General features: G+C 42.9%; 2 protein-coding genes across 7 annotated transcripts in view; one reads left to right on the top strand and one right to left on the bottom strand.

Annotated features, from left to right (window-relative positions):
- LOC110533364 (serine/threonine-protein kinase 10) overlaps nt 1–3383 on the top strand; it is a 58377-nt gene extending 54994 nt beyond the window's left edge. The window contains exons 17-20 of one of the 2 annotated variants that reach the window (XR_005053587.1): nt 243–368; nt 502–615; nt 807–1172; nt 1312–3383. Coding sequence is in view for 1 of the 2 variants with exons in the window: in XM_036989717.1 (XP_036845612.1) it covers nt 243–368; nt 502–615; nt 807–947 (381 nt within the window). In the remaining variant the exon portion in view is untranslated. Of the gene's footprint in view, nt 1–242; nt 369–501; nt 616–806 lie in introns of both variants that reach the window. The other variant, XM_036989717.1, reaches the window with a different exon arrangement.
- Nucleotides 3384–3731: 348 nt separating this feature from the next.
- The window catches only part of sh3pxd2b (SH3 and PX domains 2B), a 55269-nt gene continuing 39796 nt past the window's right edge, over nt 3732–19204 (bottom strand). For 3 of the 5 annotated variants that reach the window (XM_021617493.2, XM_036989715.1, XM_036989716.1), the window contains 9 exons: nt 14629–14654; nt 14046–14081; nt 12874–13005; nt 12262–12363; nt 10753–10870; nt 10383–10579; nt 9397–9443; nt 9093–9218; nt 3732–7582 (listed from right to left, as the gene is read on the bottom strand). In XM_021617493.2, the coding sequence (XP_021473168.2) occupies nt 5978–7582; nt 9093–9218; nt 9397–9443; nt 10383–10579; nt 10753–10870; nt 12262–12363; nt 12874–13005; nt 14046–14081; nt 14629–14654 (2389 nt within the window). In that variant the 3' untranslated portion in view covers nt 3732–5977. The remainder of the gene's footprint in view (nt 7583–9092; nt 9219–9396; nt 9444–10382; nt 10580–10752; nt 10871–12261; nt 12364–12873; nt 13006–14045; nt 14082–14628; nt 14655–19204) is intronic. The other 2 variants (XM_021617494.2, XM_021617495.2) reach the window with 2 other exon arrangements.

Genomic DNA, 19204 nt, shown 5'->3' with positions numbered 1-19204 from the left:
CCATTTTTTTCTTCCCAGATGAGTGGAGGCTGTTATAGCAGCAAAATGGGGACCAACTCCATATTAATGCCCATGATTTTGGAATGAGATGTTCGATGAGCAGCTGTCCACACACTTCTGGTCATGTAGTGTATATCATATTCATATCACAGAACTGTATCAGGTTTCAGGGTTGTAAACTAATCTCTCATCCCTCGGTCTCCCCCTCTTTCGTGTGTGTGTGTGTGTGTGTACGTCTCCAGTTTGCCCAGCAGGAGGAGAAGCGTCAGAAGGCTGAGCGGCAGCACCAGCAGCAGAAGCATGAGAGCCAGATGAGGGACATGATTGGCCAGTGTGAAGGCAATGTCAGGGAGCTGCAGCAGCTACAGGTGACCCTGTCTGTGTGTCTGTGCTTAGTGGGGTGGAATAAATATACAATAAAATGTAACTCCACAAAGTGTGGGTTTGTAAAGAAAATACATTCCACAAGTATTGCTTTAATATTCGTGTGTGTGCACGCAGAATGAGAAGTGCCACCTGCTGATTGAGAACGAGACTCAGAGGCTCAAGTCTCTGGATGAGCAGCACAACCACCAGCTCAATGAGTGGAGGGAGCAGCTCAAGCCCAGGAAAATGGTATCCAATTGTTTTAGTCCCAAAAAGTTAATATCATTGACATTGAAAAGTTGTAAAATGTACATTAATATCCAGTACTGGAGTTGCCATTGCTTTGATCTCTCTCTACCCATCTCTCTTCTATTTCCCGCTCCCTATTTATCCCTCTCTCCCCCCTCTCTCTCTCTCTCTCCGCCCTCTATCTTTCCCAGGCTCTGGAAGAAGAGCTGAACCAGAGAAAGAGGGACCAGGAGGACTTCTTTAAGATGAGTGAGGACTCTGAGTACCTCAGCCCCAGCTCCCCAAACAAACTCACCAAGTTCCTCCCTTACTCTGAGTCCTCTACCACGTAGACTGGCATCTCTTCCCCTCTAAACACCCTCCTATCTCCCTGTCAGGACCAACCCTAACCTCTTATCCCACATCATAACCTGAAAGACCACCACCACTGCCAGATGCCTCAGCCTCACCAGAAATGCTTGACTAGATAGTCCTCCTCCTGAACTTTTCTTTCATTTTTAAGATATTTATGTTTTAAGTCATGTTTACAACATTTTATCATTTGATTAACCCAAGATGTCAAGGCTTGGTCATATTTTATTTTGAAGATTGTCTAATTCCACGTGTGTGTCAGGCTGCTTGATAGGATCTTATTCATCCATGCAGTGTTTCCTTTTTAATAGTCTACAGATCCCCATTGGTTTACGATGTGACCAGTAAGCATGAGGCTAAGCTGTAGTTAGTCAGGAGCGTGTGGTGAGGCATCCCATATCCCAAAGAGGGTCAGCCGGGGAACAGTGTTTCAGGTGGAATGTGGAAAATGAACCAAAATGTACTTCAGACAACGCTGTATTGGTGGGAGCCAATGAATAAGCATTTTTGTTTCACTGCAATATTTGTCTTCATTCAAAACAGTCTCTTGCATAATGAACACACTGAAATATGACCATTCAATCTCTCTTACGTTGCCATTGTGTGGCTTGGCTCAACAGCCTTTTAGTTCAAAGCAGATGAGTAGCCTTTTGAGTAGTGTAATTTGGTTTAAAAATATATATATATTTTAACATTCTGTCATAAAGAGCAAATGTTCAACTTAATTTTTTTTAAAGTCAAGAGGTTAAATACAAAAATAACTAAAGTGCCTATTAAGTGCCAAATAAAGTAGCAGAGTTGACGACTTCCTTTTAAATCAGCCATAAATCCCCTTGTGACAGGGCAAATGGAAGCTTGTTGTGTGCAACAGGGAGGGGCCATTGAATGCAAGCTTTACCCCAAAAATGTTATTGTTAGAAAATGTCTAGCCTGTCTGTCTGGGTAACAGGGGTGTTATGCTCGACCTGCTCAGTTTTCCACCACAAAACACCGGCAAATGGCCAAAAAGAGTAGAACCATCTCACCTGCTTTTGACACTATGATTTGAATATTAATGTTAAATGTCTCTTGAAATTATAGCATTTTTTTTTTTTTAAGGAATAGTTTCACCATATTATAACGAGAGTTCAGTTCACGTAACAGGGTATGACATTAAAATGAGGGACGTTATTATTTTTTTTACCAATGAATCACTAAAAACATATAAATTATTTTCAGAAATGACTGTCAAAGCAACACAAACTAGGGCTTTACAATGATGGTGAAAACCTGGAGAGGTTTTGGGGTTAAAATATTCCTAGAAGTCAGATGCACAGAGGGACACTTTAGCAAGTCTTTATTCATGTTAAAAATCAGATTTATTGAATGTTACATGTGGTCTATATTGAAGGACACTTGCACAATTTGTACTTGAAATATCAAAGGGACGCAAAAGGGACTCATTTCATGGAACAACCCAAATGTATTTACTTGCCAAATTATTATTATTATTATATATATATTTTTTACATTTGTTCATTATTACTTTTAAAAGAGCAGAGCATGATCTTCAGAATTGTGAGGACACATGGTGAATGAATGGAATTCCCGCTGAAATCATTTTCCAACGCTGTACATATTAACCTAAAAATGCTGAAGTCTTCACTGTCAGATTGTGTGGATTGACAGATCTGCTTAGTTCCTCCTTACCTTTTTTATTTGGATGAGGTGAGTTTATGAAAATGGGAGAAGTCAGGGAAAAGTTATCATTTTTAATTAAAAGGTTGAAGAACAAATTGTTTTTGGAGTTCTAGGAAAAACTGGTTGTGACTCATTTAAAGTTAAAATGTCTCTGACATGTTTATTTCTGTGCTGCATTTTTACTGTAAGGGCGATACTAGTACACTGGATGGGAACTAACGAAGCCAAATCGCAATACTGTCGTCATTGAAGGAATCTTAAGAGGTAGAAGATTTGAATTGAATTAAATGTGTATTATTAGGGTTATTGATTGTGTTTCGATGTTTATATTAAATGCACTGTCAGCTTTAAACTGATATTTTTGCTCCATCAAATGTACCTTTCTTTGCACTGGGAAGTGTATACTAGGTTCTTTGAGGGAGTGCATCAGTTTTTTTTCCCATCATTCTGTTTTGTAATTGTTATTTTGAAAAACTTTTTGCAGTTGATATGCATGTCTGCTTTTGAAAATTGGCCTAGTTTTCAGACCAACTAGACCTGTTTAACATCCAGTAATCAGGTCAACTATCAGGTACATCTGCTCTCTCGCTCACCAACAATGTTTCTCTCTTCTTTTGTAATGACTGCATATTTCCCTCTGTTTAGCTGTATTTGTAAGGGGTGTGAGTGAATGTGACTGTTCAACAGAAGAAACCACTGTTGTACATAAGTCTAATAAAGGCAAATGTTCTTATGTCTGCTACGCTTCTTCTCAAGCATGTTATAGAATATTCTCCTTTTGATACCATTATGGCTTTAATGTTTAGGTTGCATCTGTTTACTCAATACTAAAACATTTCCAAGGAAATTTTTTTTATTTTTTATTTTACCTTTATTTTACTAGGCAAGTCAGTTAAGAACAAATTCTTATTTTCAATGACGGCCTAGGAACAGTGGGTTAACTGCCTGTTCAGGGGCAGAACGACAGATTTGTACCTTGTCAGCTCGGGGATTTGAACTTGCAACCTTTCGGTTACTAGTCCAACACTCTAACCACTAGGCTACGCTGCCGCCCCAAAAAAAAACCAAAAAACCAAGACACCATACAAAAATGAAAAATGTTTATTGACTTAATATGAATGGAAATACACAAGAAGAAAAGATGGGAATAGATGTCCTGCTGCATATCTCAAAAGAAAAAGTGCTTTTTGAAATGTATTAAATGGTCTGTTTAAGGGTAAAGTGTTACTTAAAGCAATAAGACTAACATCCAATACTGTTTTCTTACATTGCGGTGTTCACATCCCTGCTTGCCTTGTCTTTATGCTTCAGTAACAAACTGTTTATCCAACTGTCATTCTAACCCAATCCACGTTTCACACAGACATTCCACTAATTCAGCCCTTACTCCATGTGTTGATCATTATTACGAATCTGACATTATGAATAGCATTACTTTAAGTGCACTAAGCACACTGGCTAAACGATGGAAAACTCCAAGTAACTTCACTGATCATTTCACTGTTACCAATGTTGGTCATGACCGGACACAGACACTAAGTCCTTAAAATAATACACTTGATTGCATTTCTTTGATTTATCAGCCATGGAATGACATTGGACATAGTACTAACATAAGATGATACAGAGGGGAAAATGGGGAGAGAAAAAAAAACTAGCATAGCAGCTAGGAGCAGATCAACCACATTCAAAGATTCTCCAATGAACCTGTGAGCTACAGCCACTCCTAGCCTTGTCCGTGCATCTCCTAGGAGACCAAACCGTAAGCCTTTTCACATGAACAACTACAACATCCAAAACACCCTTCATTCCTCTACTGTATGACTGACTAGACCCTATTTCCCAATGACCAGACAGGGCAAGAGGTGAAAAGTAAACAAAGTGACAACAGCTGACATTACTTCATTCTGGAAGTACAATCATTATTTTTCAGAGTCTGTGCTTGAAACCAGTCAAGCACTAATGTAAAACAATGAGTAATGATCACACTTTATAATTCTGTTTTATATTTGAGCACTGTTTTGGAGATTCAGTATTTTGTAATATATACACAAATCACAGGTGAATTCCCTAATTTAGGGGCTGTAGTAATGCTAGACCTTGGCCTACAGCATAATTATGGAATATTGTTTTTACCATAGGCAGCCTGATGTAATATCTACTTGAATCAGTCATTCTTACTTGTGTGTTTTTCACCATCGTACTGGGAAGGGGTCCATTTCATTTCAATGAAGTCAATTCAGTCCATCCTGAGAGGAGATGAACTAGAGACTAACTCTGGCATACATTCCCCAATGTTAAGACCTTATTTGAGGTTTTAAAACATGGCTATGGCATTCATTTGTACACTAAGTTCTCTGTCTGTTAAGCCACAGTGTGAAACCTGAATCAGTCTGAACCATCTGAATCTGTTCAAATCATCTGAAAAGTGCACATCTGTAAAAAATCACCCGCAACATTATTATTCAGTTCCTAAAGAAAAAAGAAACACATTCACAAACACATGAACTGTATAAATGTTTCATATAAGCACTTAGAATCACTTGGCAAAAACTCCTCTTGAAGTGTTGCTATTTTAGTTCTTGAAAAACAAAGTGTCCTCTTGAACTTCCCTTGTAACCTCCATTGCAGCCATAGTAGGAGGAGGGCTGTTCTTTGAGGTATCTGAGTATACATGGCCATCTAGGATTTGATCTAGAATCAGGTACACCCTGTTCATGTAATATTATTCATTATGATCTAAAAGGCCAAACTAATCGTAGATCAGCACTCCTACGAGACTCTTTGTGAATACGGACCCTGGTACCTCTATCGTATGGTCTGATTTATTTTCCATATGCATTGCACTGTCAGTTTTAACTCTACTCATTAGGCTGAAGCATCTTTGATATGCTAACTGAGACACCAACTAGCTAAATTGCATATATTTAAGCTTAAAGCACTGAATATTATACTGAGGCACAATATCATAGAAGGCTTGGAAGGACATATTTTGATCTATTAGAAAGCTTGTGATAGATATCATAAAATGACATAGGCTTGAGTAACATACTGTATGGCACAAAGTGAACTTGAAAGGGACATTTGCTTTTCCCGGATTTGATGCCTGGTTATTTGTAACGAGGATATAAAGTAAAACAAATATTGAAAAAGAAACGCAACAGAAACGTGTCATTGCTGGTTCATTCTCGCTCGAATGCTAAACAAATGGAATGTAACAAAGTAACAAACACATATATTTAGAAAAAGGTAACTATAAATAAAATAAAAAGCTAATTAAATACAATTAGTGATATCTTTATGTATTAAAAAAGCAAACAGAACCTGGTACTTAGGGTTTCTTGGTCAGGTAATTGGAGGGGATCCAGCCCTCTTTCATTGGCCCTTCTCCTAGATTTTTACAAAACCACCAGCCGCTGCTGTTCCTCTCCATCACCTGGAACATGGTGCCCTCCTTGAAGCTGGCCGTCTGATCGTCGCCCTCAAAGTCCGCCACGGCCAAGAACAGCTCCTCTTTACTGGGATCCTTGATCAGAGGAGGCAGCTTGTCCCTCGGAGGGCCTGGTTTCTCACTCTTAAGCAGGGGCTTTGGGACCACCTTCTCTTTGGGTGGGGGTAGTACGAAGGCCTTGGGTTTAGGGGGAGGGGGCCTGCTGAGCTGAGGGGGAGCAGGCTTTGTGTCTGGGAGCTCTTTCAGGGGGGCTTTGGTTTCTGTGGGGCTGGACGGCTCAGAGGTCTTTTTGGGTGGAGGGGGTCTCCTAGGGAGGACGGCGGGTCTACCTGGAGGTTCTTTGTGTGAGGAAACAGCACATTTGTCCGGGCTCACCTGTCCGTGGCCGTTTTGCTGCTTGTGGGGGAATTTGGGCTCGTCAGTGGCCTTGCCATTGTGAGCATTGGGGGCCAGGGGCATCTTGGGTAGGGCATTGATAGGGGGGCTGCCGGGACGCGGCATCTTGGGGAGAACATTATTAGGAGGGGGCATCTTGGGTAAAGCATTATTAGGGGGAAGGTTGGGGGGCGGCATCTTGGGGAGAACGTTGCTAGGGGCGTTGTTGGCTGCAGTGCCGTTTTGCTGGCTTGGCTCTGCTAATCCAGAGCCTGGTTCAACTGGCTTTGAAGGCTTCAGCTTGCTCCTCAGGTTGGTGATGTCCAGCTTGTTCTCAGCTGGCGGCTCTGGCTTGGCAGCTGGGACGGGTTTGGGCCGCACTATGGGTTTAGGCTTCATGAACAGTGCAAGGCCGGCGACCTCTGGTTTCTCCTCCGGTGGATCAAGCTTGGGCTTGGGTGGTTGCTTAGCCACAGGTTTCAGGTTGAACTTTTTCACCTCTTTGGCAGAGACCTTGTGGCCACACTCCAGACCCATCTCATTCTTCAGATGCAGAGGCTTGTTCGCGACCTCTCTCTTGGGCTCGGGGGGCTTGTCGGGCTTGAAGGGGGCAGCTTTGGGGGTGAGCAGGGGCATGATGACACCCGGGGCTTGGGGTTTTGGAGGCATGGGTTTGGATAGGTCTGTCCTGGGTTTCTCCACAGTAATCTCAATGTCCAGGCTCTTGTTGATGGACTCCCTACGGGGTGGCAAGGCTGGCTTCTCCTCAGCAGGTGGGGCAGACGGGGCAGGAGGCAGGGGTCCGGAGAAGGCTGATGCCCCCTTACTGGCGCTGGACTTCCAGTCTCTGAGTTTGGGCCGGGCTCCGGACTCGCTGCTCGCGGTGGGCTCGTCTGGCAGCGGTTTGGACCAGCTGTCCTCTTGCCCCGCGCCGCTGGCAGTGCCATCCTCCAGCTTCAGCTGGGCCATCTCGTTGGGCAGAGGTGCCAGGAAGTTAGGGCGCGGGGTCAAACTGGTCTTTTTGTATTTGTCGATGAAGGTAATGGGGGCCCAGCCCTCTTTGTCTTCAATCTGAATGTACCACCAGCCACTGGAGTTCTTCTCTATCACCTGGACAACAGAAACAGGGGACCAGTGAGTCAATCAGGGAATCAGGAATGAAGAGACAGTGCATTTTATGAAGCATCATTCAAATCCCATTCCATTCTGATTGTAAATAATTGCTGTTTGTGAAATGATTGGCTTTTGAGTGATTAAGGAGAAGTAGAACAAGGTCTTAAGTCTCTGGGATGTTTTGCCTTACAAAGTCATTGTGAAAGTAGAGAAAAGTGTTATGCTGAATATTAGCGTGTCAGTTTGAAGAAGCGTCTATGTACTCCCTGTGACCAGAGACCCATGATATGTTATCTGGAGCAACAATAGGACAAGAAGCGAAAGTGGGCCCAAGAGCTAAAGAACCCAGATGAGACAAGGAACTGGGCCCAAGGGCTATGGAAGCCAGACAAGGAACTGGGCCCAAGGGCTATGGAACCAGATGAGATTAGGAAGTGGGCCAAGGGATGTTGAAACTATTGAAATGTCTTAAAAAGTCTTAAATCAGGGTGAAGGGTCTACGTCAATCACAGTGGAAAACTGCTAAAGTATAACACTGTATGAGTGGGGGGAGCTTTGCTTTAAGAGAGTGCTGCGCCACATGAGAGGTAGATACGTATTCAGCTCTGTCAATAGAGGGGCACACATTACAGCTGTTGAGTCTTTGGTTCCCGTTTTAACAAGATATTTTGTCACGAAAAGATGCTCGACTATGCATATAATTGACAGCTTTGGATAGAAAACACTCTGACATTTCCAAAACTGCAAAGATATTGTCTGTGAGTGCAACAGAACTGATGTTAAAAAAACACCTTGAGGATTGATTATAAACAACGTTTGCCATGTTTCTGTCGATATTATGGAGCTAATTTGGAAAAAAGTTTGGTGTTGTAGTGACCGCATTTTCCGGTCGATTTCTCAGCCAAACGTGACAAACAAACGGGAGCTATATCGCCTAGAAAAATAATATTTTTGGAAAAAAGGAACATTTGATATCTAACTGGGAATATCCTGAGTGAAAACATCCAAAGTTCTTTAAAGGTAAATTATTTAATTTGATTGCTTTTCTTATTTTCGTGAAAATGTTGCCTGCTGCCAGCAGAGCCTAGCATAGCATTATGCCATGATAAACTTACACAAATGCTTGTCTAGCGTTGGCTGTAAAGCATATTTTAAAAATCTGAGATGACAGTGTGATTTACAAAAGGCTAAGCTGTGTCTCAATATATTTCATTTGTGATTTTCATGAATAGGAACATTTTCTAGGAATGTCCGCTGCGTTATGCTAATTAGTTTGAGGCTACGCTACGCTCCCTCCCGCATGCGGGATGGGTAGTATCAAGGAGTTCATTAATTAATTGAACTTCACCCTGAGTTTTGACTCTTTTGTGGTAAACAAATGTATTGCATATGGAATAAAATGTATCAATTACATCTGAAAGGTTTCTCTAGGCGGGAGATGGTAGGCGGTTTGCCATCAAACAATAACCATCTACCAATATGTGGTGAGATGTGACGTGTGTCTCACCTCCACTTTGACACCAGCCTGGAAGCTGATGCCATCTGGGATGGTGGTCTGGAAGTCTGCAATGGTGTAGAATTCCTCCTCCACCTGAGGAGGGGTGGGCGGCTTGGGCAGGTTCTGCCCCCTCGGCTGGAGGGAGGGAGAGAGGGAGGGTGTGAAGAAAAAAAGAGTGGGTCTGTATCAGATTTGACTTGTGGTAGATCAAAACATCAAATCAATGCAAAACTCATTAAGACAAATGTCTTTGTTAACAAGTGTTGTTGGTGTAGCAGGATGTGTGGTTAAGTGGTTAGTGGAGGGTACTTACGATGGTGAGATCCCTGCGTGGTGGTGGTCTCTGTCTCGCCCCTTGTTCTGTAGGGGAAAAGGCAGAGGAAATCAGACTCCAGTGAGCCGCATCTCATCACAGGCCATCAGTCTCAAAACACTGCCTGCATTGACATCCACTCCTCATAGGAGAAGATATCAGTTCCAGAAAGAGAGAAAGACGAACCAGGGAGCGAGAGAGAGAGCAGTGTGTTCGATGCAGACTGATGAGCTCTGTAGACCGGGGCCTTCGGCTCTAACTATGTGTAATGGATCCTCACTAATGGAGGTGTAGTTGTGGGAGGCATTCAGCTCCTCAATGACTTACTAGGAAATAAAGTAGGATGTTTTACATTACTCTGGCATTGAGTTAGAGAGCTTTGCAGAGAAACATCTCTGAGGGAGGAGACTGAGGAGGCATCTCTCATTCAGATGAGATGTCTTGGTAACAATTTAAGTAAGCCTGCGTGTATATGGCTTTATTACTTGTTATAAGCATGTATGAGGCTTTATAATGTCTTTGAATAATGCCTACCTGCAGGCTTTAAAGGAACATTTTACAATGTTTCTACTTTATATACCAACATCAACATACAGTATGTGAAAATGGTGTGTTTCTGTTCTGTAGTAAAAAATATAGAGGAAGATAAGTGTTTCCAATGACATCATTGGCGTGCGTCATGTGATTTTAACCAATTGTGAGGAGGCTTTGCCTACTGTCTACTAATTGGTTGATGATGCCATTGGAAACACTTTCCTTCCTCTATCTTTTTTACTACAGATCATAGAAACACACAATTTTCACATACCATATGTTGATTTTTGAAATGTTACTTTAAAGCCTGCAGGTAGCCATTATTCAAAGACAAAAAGCATCATACATTTTCACATATGTGGATGTTGGGGTGGTGTGAGATTTCCCATTAAGTAGAGAGTTATAGTTGTTAAATGAGTTACTGTAGTTTACAGTTCTTAGTTCCCACTCACTGTGCTGCTTGGCAAAGGGGGAGAAGCCCTTGTCTTTCTGGTCCTTGTTGTCTCCTTTGCTCTCTTTGGCTTGGTTCTGCTGCTTGGAGAATCCGTCCAGATCGTTGGTGCTGGCGTGGCCTGCTGCCAGCTTCTGGCTCAGGATGTCGGCCTTCTTCAGGTAGGACGCCGGGGCCCAGCCCTCCTGTCCCTGGTACCTGTAGACGGCAGCAGAGAGGTTACGTCTACGATTTCAATAGAAAGAAACACAACAACAACAACAGCAACCAACTCTGACACACATAGACATTCAAACACTCAATGAAATTCACATGGACACACAGCCTGCATCCCCAGTGGACAGACACGCTTCTGGGGTTTTCTGTTCTACCTGATCTTCCACCAGCCCTCCAGGTTCTTCTGAATGACCTCCACTGTCATGCCACTCTCCAGGTCGATCTCGTCTTGGTCTCTCGCTGCATACGGGTAGATCACTGTGTACTTCTCCTCTGGAAATGACAAAGAATACATCACATTAGGTGATGTATTTTATCCCGTCTTGCATACTAACTTTCACAAGAATGTCAATGGAATGGAATCAACAACTTGGCAGGGACAGCACATGATGGCATGTTGAGAGCGAGTAGTTGGGACTAATCTCTTTGACTATATATGGAAAACAATTGATAGTGTTCTTTCTTCATAGCAAATTCTAAAACCCTAGCCTCTCACTATCTGCCATTGAACGTAGTGCATTAGCCTTCAGTACACCATTCCAAGATCATAAACTGGTAACTGGTCTAAACCAGTGTAACAAGATCATAAACTGGTAACTGGTCTAAACCAGGGTAAAACTCTCTGCAAGTATGTCCTTGTAGACAGGGCCTGGGCAGGATCTATCCTGTAGAGTGAGAAGATGTGTAACACACATCATGCAACACAAAACCTCCCTCCATCCTCCACCAACATTAAGCACACACAAACAAGACAGCATTACTAAGGTTAGGACTTCACTAACACCTACTTCAAATATATTAGGTTTTTATACCTAATCTACACGGGTCCCTTTAAAGTCTACTGAATTAAAGTGATTGTTAAACAGATAGTGTATTCAGAAGGAACAAACTATTTAAAATATATCATTAATTTCACTGAAATAACAAAGTGAGAAAAACTGAGCTTTTTCCCCACTGCATTCCATCGAGAAGACAAATAACACAAACATAGCGGTAGTATCCATTCTAATCCATGCCACACAACACACATGCATGTCTTGCATCACTCTCCGTGCTTGGGTTGGTCATGCATGGGATTTGCATGCTAAACATGACATTCTACACACAGATGAAGATTATGGGGAAAAGAGGCGTGCGTTCCACCTTGCCCAAACCCTGTACTTGTGCTGAACAGATCCCCTAATGTTCGCCGGCGGCCCACGTGCCTCAGCAGTGACCAGTATCTCCGGGACACTGACGCAGAGCACAGTGGGCAGCAGGAAGTAGGAAGTAAGTACACAGGAAGTGAATACTCTGCTATGTGTTGGCTAAGTTCTAATAGACAGACAGTAACAGGTGATGGTGATTAGAACAGTGTGAACAGGTGGGAAAATGACCTCTGAAACTGACCCCCCCCCCCACACACACACACAAACACACAGTGTGAAAGAGTATTTTGTAATGCCAATACAAGTACTGTACGGATTTCAAGAGTTTCTGAGCATCCTGTTTCCTAGATTTGTTCATTACAATTCCACATTTCTTCTACATCTTAATCAATGACAGGACACATACTGTTTTGATTGGAAGCAAGCCTTGAGCTGTTGATGCTCAGGCAGTAATCCTTGAGTTTTGACTGAGCTGTACAGTTAGTTTTTATTCTGAATGTGGATAGAGAGGGTTACCTTCCTCACCGGGCAGGGAGAAGTCATCAGGGTCATCCTGGGCCTCCAGGCAGGTGGCAGGGACCCAGCCCTGGGCCTCGTCAGAACTAACAAACCACCAACCTGCACACAGAAAGCAAAACACACACAGAAACAGTCAGACACACAGCAGTGGCTCACTCTGGATCTTGGATTGGCCTTGTCTGTTTGGAAGATTCTGAAGACATTGTGATAGCATTATTCTGCTATTTGGCCTTGTCTGTTTGGAAGATTCTGAAGACATTGTGATAGTATTATTCTGCTATTTGGCCTTGTCTGTTTGGAAGATTCTGAAGACATCGTGATAGCATTGTGTAGTCATCTTGGTACACTTCAAAGCGCCTGTATCTGAGGCTTTCCTTCGAGTATGATAACTAACTTTCAGTTGATGAGGGCAAAAACAGTTACGGGACAGTGTGATTTCTTTATAAATTACGTTAAGGCCCCCAGGACTCAGGTTGTCCCAAATGGCACCCTATTCCCTTTATAGTGGACTAGTTTTGACCAGGGCTCATAGGCCTGCCACTCTATAGGCAATAGAGTGCCATTTGGGACACAACCTCAGTCGTTAAGCTAAAGGCTCAGATCTCGTACCAGACTCATTCTTCTCGATGACCTCCACCGTCTGTCCCACGTGCAGGCTGATCTCAGAGCTCTCCTGCTTCTCATAGTCAGTGACAGCCACGTACTGGTCCAGGAGCAGGGGGTCAGCTGCGCTGGAGTCTCCTGCAGGGAGAGGCACAGAGCACACAGACAGACATGTAGCGCTGACCTCTCTACCTTCCACCCCACCACAGAGAGCAGAGCGAGCATAGGGGGAGGGGGAGGACGAAGCAGGTGTGATTTTAGAGACAGGGAGGAGAAAATGGTGGCCAGAGAGCAGAGGGAAGGAGGGTCTGAGAGGGAGATATTTGTAGAGAAGACAGGACAGGAAGGAGGGTTATGCCAATCACAAACATGGCTGCCACAGAGACAGAGACAACCGCCACAAAGACACCCAACACTTACACAATGCTGCAGGTTAGAACAACACGAGGACCTGCTCTATGATGTGCCCTTGGTGGGATGATTACCAGAGCTAACCGTGGGATGCACTCATAATATCCACTAAATTCACAACCGTACACTCCCAAAAAGGATTCCATCCAGAAATTGAGCCTTGTATTTACACCATCCCGTCTCTAAATTAACCGTACAAGTAGATGCTTCCAAACTTACTAGATATTATACATTATGAAAACTGTCATGTCTGATTCCCCATGAGACAACAACACAGAATGAGGAGGGTTTTAATTGTTGTTGTTGTTGGGGTACAGCATGCACATCTATCAAGGTGCCAGTTAATTCCCACAACCAAGACAGGGTTGATTTCAACATAGGAGAAAAGGGAGTTGGGCTGGGTGTACAGTCTGACACACACCATCTGATGCTCTCTTGACAACGCTAACACACTGCCATGCACATCACACATCACAGTGAGCACATCACAGTGAGCACCAAGCTTGTCCCACCCTGCCCTCTCTAACCCAACCTTCCCTAGCCTGGTCCCAGACCTGTATTTGTGTTGGCTGAAACAGAGGCGTTGGCTGAGCACATACAGATCTGGGAACAGGTCCTTCCCCCTCGCTACTCCGCACTGCCCAGTCCCACCTCAGAGCCACGTCCCAGCTAAAGGCCCAGCAGACAGGGACCAGGAACGGGCCAAACGGATGGCTAGCAACCAGGGGCCACACACAGAGCACGGCCAAGCATGAGTCTGTTACTACCTCTCTTTAGGAAAGTAGTCGCTCTCTCCACAATGCCTGATGGAGGGAAATTAAGCAAAATGAAATTGAAACTTGACATGGATGGGTTGGTTAGATTAACAAAGAAAGGGAAAACCCATTTTTAAAAACACTTTTTAGAAGTAATGGTCTATATCTAACTTCAAGAAATGAAATATATCATTGAATTACTAGTCTTCCTATGATCCTAAATCTTTACATTGCAATCTCTTTAGAAAAGAATGGAGCACATATCCAACATCACAGCTAGAGGGTGCTCAAATCTCAAAGAAATGTAGTGAGCTGTACTAAGATGCTAAGGCTGGTGTAGGAAATGTTTATCCTAATTAATGTTTCTATTTCATGTCAGAACTCACCCATATGATATTTTCTACATAAACTACATACCACAAACAATTATGTAGTCCTGTGTAGCTCAGTTGGTAGAGCATGGTGCTTGGAATGCCAAGGTTGTTGTGGGTTTGATTCCCACAGGGGACCAGTAAGTTGCTCTGGAAAAGAGCGTCTGCTACACATAAAATGCAATAACAACTTACCCCAAAATGGAATACTAAAGTGGACTTACCGGACTTCTTCTTTCCAATGGGTTCCCTGTAAAAGAGAACAAATTGTACTTAAGTACTTAACTTAAAGAGCCAGCAAAGGAGTTAGGAACTTTTAATGACATGGAAATCCTTTGTAATTATTTCTACCTACTGATTATGTCTCTGAAAATATAAAATGTTAACCCTATGAATAACCACACATTATATTTATTTAATTCATGTCTTTTCAAGTTTTGGGACTCACTTTTAAATAAATATTTTGATTTGGTCTCCTCCTATACTCTCATTTTCAATCAAGTTAAAATCTCAGTAATGCATATGTAAATATGTTTTATGAGTAGTGCATGACATTAGGATGCCAACAAATTAATTCTAAGGTCAACACCTGCAAGGACGCAGGCCCCGACGGTATTCCAGGGTGCGTTCTCAGAGCATGCGCAGAACAGCTGGCAGGCATATTCACAGTAATTTTCAACCTCTTCTTGTCCCAGTCTGTAATCCCAACATGTTTTAAGATGACCAGTCCTGTTCCTAAGAACTCGAAGGCTTTATGCCACAATGACTTCAGCCCTGTAGCACTCACTTCTGTAATCATGAAGTGCTTTGAGAGGCTGGTTATGGCATACATTAACTCCACCAGCCACCCTAGTGTCATGACTCTCCTGGATAAGGATCCAAGGCCTCAGATCAGCTTGGCAAATGGCTGACGATGACCAGACCCATCTCACCCACAGAAGAGGGGGGGGGGGGGGGGGGGGGGTCTGAATTGTTGGAATGTGCTTTGTTACAGAGATATTTTGCCGCCTCAAAATCTCTAACATCCAAAAGTGAACTTTGGAACAATATTTCTAACATAGGAATGTTAATAATTGTCAGTGGGGATCTAAAGAATAATCATTATCACATTGTTTATTATTTTGTGATGTCATTAAGAAAGGTATCAAGACAATACTGAAACTAGGAAAGTGGACACATTCTAGCTGTTAAGTTTACATCCAAATGTTGTATAAAATATATGATTAAGGGTGTGAGTATTTTTGTTAAGATATGAATGTGATTTTACTTTTCTAATAAGATAATTGTTTTTCATATTAACTATGCACAGTTAGTAGACACGCCCCGAATGAGGTCAGAGAGCTTGTCAGCGTGATGGAACCACCTTTACGACCAGAGTGCTTAAAAAGACTAGCTAATAATTAACATAGGAGACCAAAAGACGTGAGACTGTGGTCCACACGTTGAAAAGGTTGGAAGCACTGAAACTCCCAACCTCAACACTAGATGAGACGATAAACGCACCTACCAGACCAGAAAAGCATGGCGCGTTAGATACATGTGGGAAATGGTTGAAACACTGAACCAACACGAGGTGAAGAAGATAACCTCACCTACCAGACCAGGATACCGCCAGTCTGCAGCTGTAAAGTGCTTCAAACTTTGACTAAAGACGAGATGGGAACGAGAAAATCCCATCTAAGATAATCATTGGTGCATCTGAATATCAGCTCTGAAAACACTCCACTACAAGCACAAACAACTAAGAAGAAGGACATTGTGACATCTGTGGGACAATCAGAGCCTTACACCCATGGGCAAGCCCACTGAAACAATCTTCCCGAGAGGGCTTGGTTCTGACCGAGATAGACAGCGAACGAAGACATTCAACACATAAATACATTCCTTATTTTCTTACCCCAAACAGGCAGAAGTTCATGTGCAAGGTATACGATTAATGTGAGAATAGTTATAGAATATATCCACAGTAAATACCCTTTTCCTCTCTACAGTCGTGGCCAAACGTTTTGAGAATGACACAAATATACATTTTCACAAAGTATGCTGCCTCAGTTTGTACGATGGCAGTTTGCATATACTCCAGAATGTTATGAAGAGTGATCAGATGAATTGCAATTAATTGCAAAGTCCCTCTTTGCCATGCAAATGAACTGAATCCCAAAAACACATTTCCACTGCTTTTCAGCCCTGCCAAAAATGTTCATTGACTACAGCTCAGCGTTAAACACCATAGCGCCCTCCAAGCTCAATCACCAAGCTTAGGACTCTGGATCTGAACACCTCCCTCTGCAACTGGATCCTGGACTTCCTGACGGGCTGGCCCAAGGTGGTGAGGTTAGACAACATCACCTCCACCACGAGAGCACGCCCTCAAATCCTCAAAAGGTTCTACAGCTGTACCATTGCTTGGTATGGCAATAGCACAGCCCTTGATCGCATGGTGCAACAGAGGGTTGTGAGGACAGCCCAGTATATCACTGGGGCCGAGCTCCCTGCCACCCAGGAACTCTATATCAGGCGGTGTGAAAAGAAGGCCCAGAAAATCGTAAAAGACTCCGACCACCAAAGCCATAGACTATTTTCTCTGCTGCTGCATGTGCATCAAGTCTGACACCAACAGGCTTTTGAACAGCTTCTATCACCAAGCAATACAACTGATGAATAGCAAAAAAAAATAGCTAGACAGACTGAGTTTACCTTTTTTTTCAGTATTTCCAATATTATTATTTTTTTTGAATTTTACCCCTTTTTTCTCCCCAATTTTGTGGTATCCAATTGTTTTTAGTAGCTACTATCTTGTCTCATCGCTATAACTCCTGTACGGGCTCGGGAGAGACGAAGGTTGAAAGTCATGCGTCCTCCGATACACAACCCAACCAAGCCGCACTGCTTCTTAACACAGCGCCATCCAACCCGGAAGCCAGCTGCACCAATGTGTCGGAGGAAACACCGTGCACCTGGCAACCTTGGTTAGCGCACACTGCGCCGGGCCCGCCACAGGAGTCGCTGGTGCGCGATGAGACAAGGATTTCCCTACCGGCCAAACCCTCCCTAACCTGGACGACGCTAGGCTAATTGTGCATTGCCCCACGGACCTCCCGGTCGCGGCTGGTTACGACAGAGTCTGGGTGCGAACCCAGAGTCTCTGGTGGCACAGCTGGCGCTGCAGTACAGCGCCCTTAACCACTGCGCCACCCGGGAGGCTGTATTTGCAATATTTGTCTGAATGCACACTCACAGGGCCCTACACACTCACACACGCCGTCACTCCGACACACAAATACTCACTCCATCATTTGCTTCCTCACACGTAATTTGCACATACATTTATACTGACTCTACACACCCACACACCCACCCACATACAAGCTGCTGCTACTCTGTTTATCTTATATGCTGTAGCCTAGTCCCCTTACCCCTAAACATATCTACCTCCCTCACTCCAGTATCCCTGCACATGTAAATATGGTATTGGAACTGACTTTTTAAATATTTCCTGAATATAGTATGCTTACTTACTTTGTGTATTTCATATTTCCTATTCTTATTTCTCGTGTGTGTGTTTTCTAGTAATACATTATCATTGATTATTGCATTGTTGGGTTTTGAGTTTATAAGAAAGGAATTTCATTGTGAATTTCACTGTGACATTAAAACTTTAAACTTTTATGGCTTTCTCCATTCCGTTTCATACTCAACCAAACGGATACAAAACAGACAGTGAAGTTATTTAATTTGTAAATGTTTTAAATTACTTACCATTGTATCAAAATATATTTTTAGGCAATACTGGAAAAATCCATACTGGTATCTGGACCATATAGCCCAGCCATAGTTGATAGTGAGTCTCTGATACTGGGTTGAATGTGAACATGATATTGTATCTGTTCTGTCTGTTTTATCCACTAGGAAAGCAATCCTCAATCCATTCTCATCAGGAGGCAGCTAATTCAATGTCCAGTTGCTAGTGAAAACTGAAGTGGCTAATTCAGACTGACTTTTTTCTCCCTCCTTCCCTCCCTCCCTGTCCCTCTGTCCCTCTCAATTCAATTAAAATTTCAATTTAAGGGGCTTTATTTATTTAACAGAAGTGAAATAACCAATGAAAAATGAACAGTAAACATTACACTCATAAAAGTTCCAAAAGAATAAAGACATTGACAACATAATTACCTAGAGATTAGCGTATCTCAATTCCATTAAATTCTCTCTCTCTCGGACGGACATCAAAGTGTTCTTTCGGTTACTGGCCCAACGCTCTAATCACTAGGCTATGTGGTGGGTCTCTCTCTCTCATTTATTCCTGGCAACTCTCCGTCTTATTTTCCTCTAAATTCACACTCTCAATCACATAATGCATTGTTCGCCTGGCAACCCTGTTGATTGCACTGGCCCAGCCGTAATAAATCTCCAACCATTAGTTTGCCCATCCATTAGCAGACAACCCTAGGTCCACCACTAGCCTGGCTTATCAAAGGGAAGCAGAGGGCTAGAGATATGGCCGGGACTATACCAGTATCGTGATACTCGTTAGTATCGTGGTAAGGAAACAAAAACAAAGTAGATTTAAAATCAAATCAAATGTTATTGGTCACATACACGTGTTTAGCAGATGATATTGCGGGTGTAGAGAAATGCTTGTGCTTCTAGATCTGACAGTGCAAGAATATCTAACAAGTAATGTGTAACAATTGCGGAGCAGTTGGCGTACCAGGCCCGACAGCATGCTCTCAACTGTTCATCTGTAAAAGTATGTGAGGGTTTTAGGTGACAAGCCACATTTCTTCAGCCTCCTGCGGT

This window comes from Oncorhynchus mykiss, chromosome 10 (genome assembly GCF_013265735.2).
Source record: "Oncorhynchus mykiss isolate Arlee chromosome 10, USDA_OmykA_1.1, whole genome shotgun sequence".
Classification (NCBI taxonomy): Eukaryota; Metazoa; Chordata; class Actinopteri; order Salmoniformes; family Salmonidae; genus Oncorhynchus; species Oncorhynchus mykiss.
Note: the sequence above shows the minus strand (reverse complement) of the source record. Positions and strands in the feature narration are given on the sequence as shown.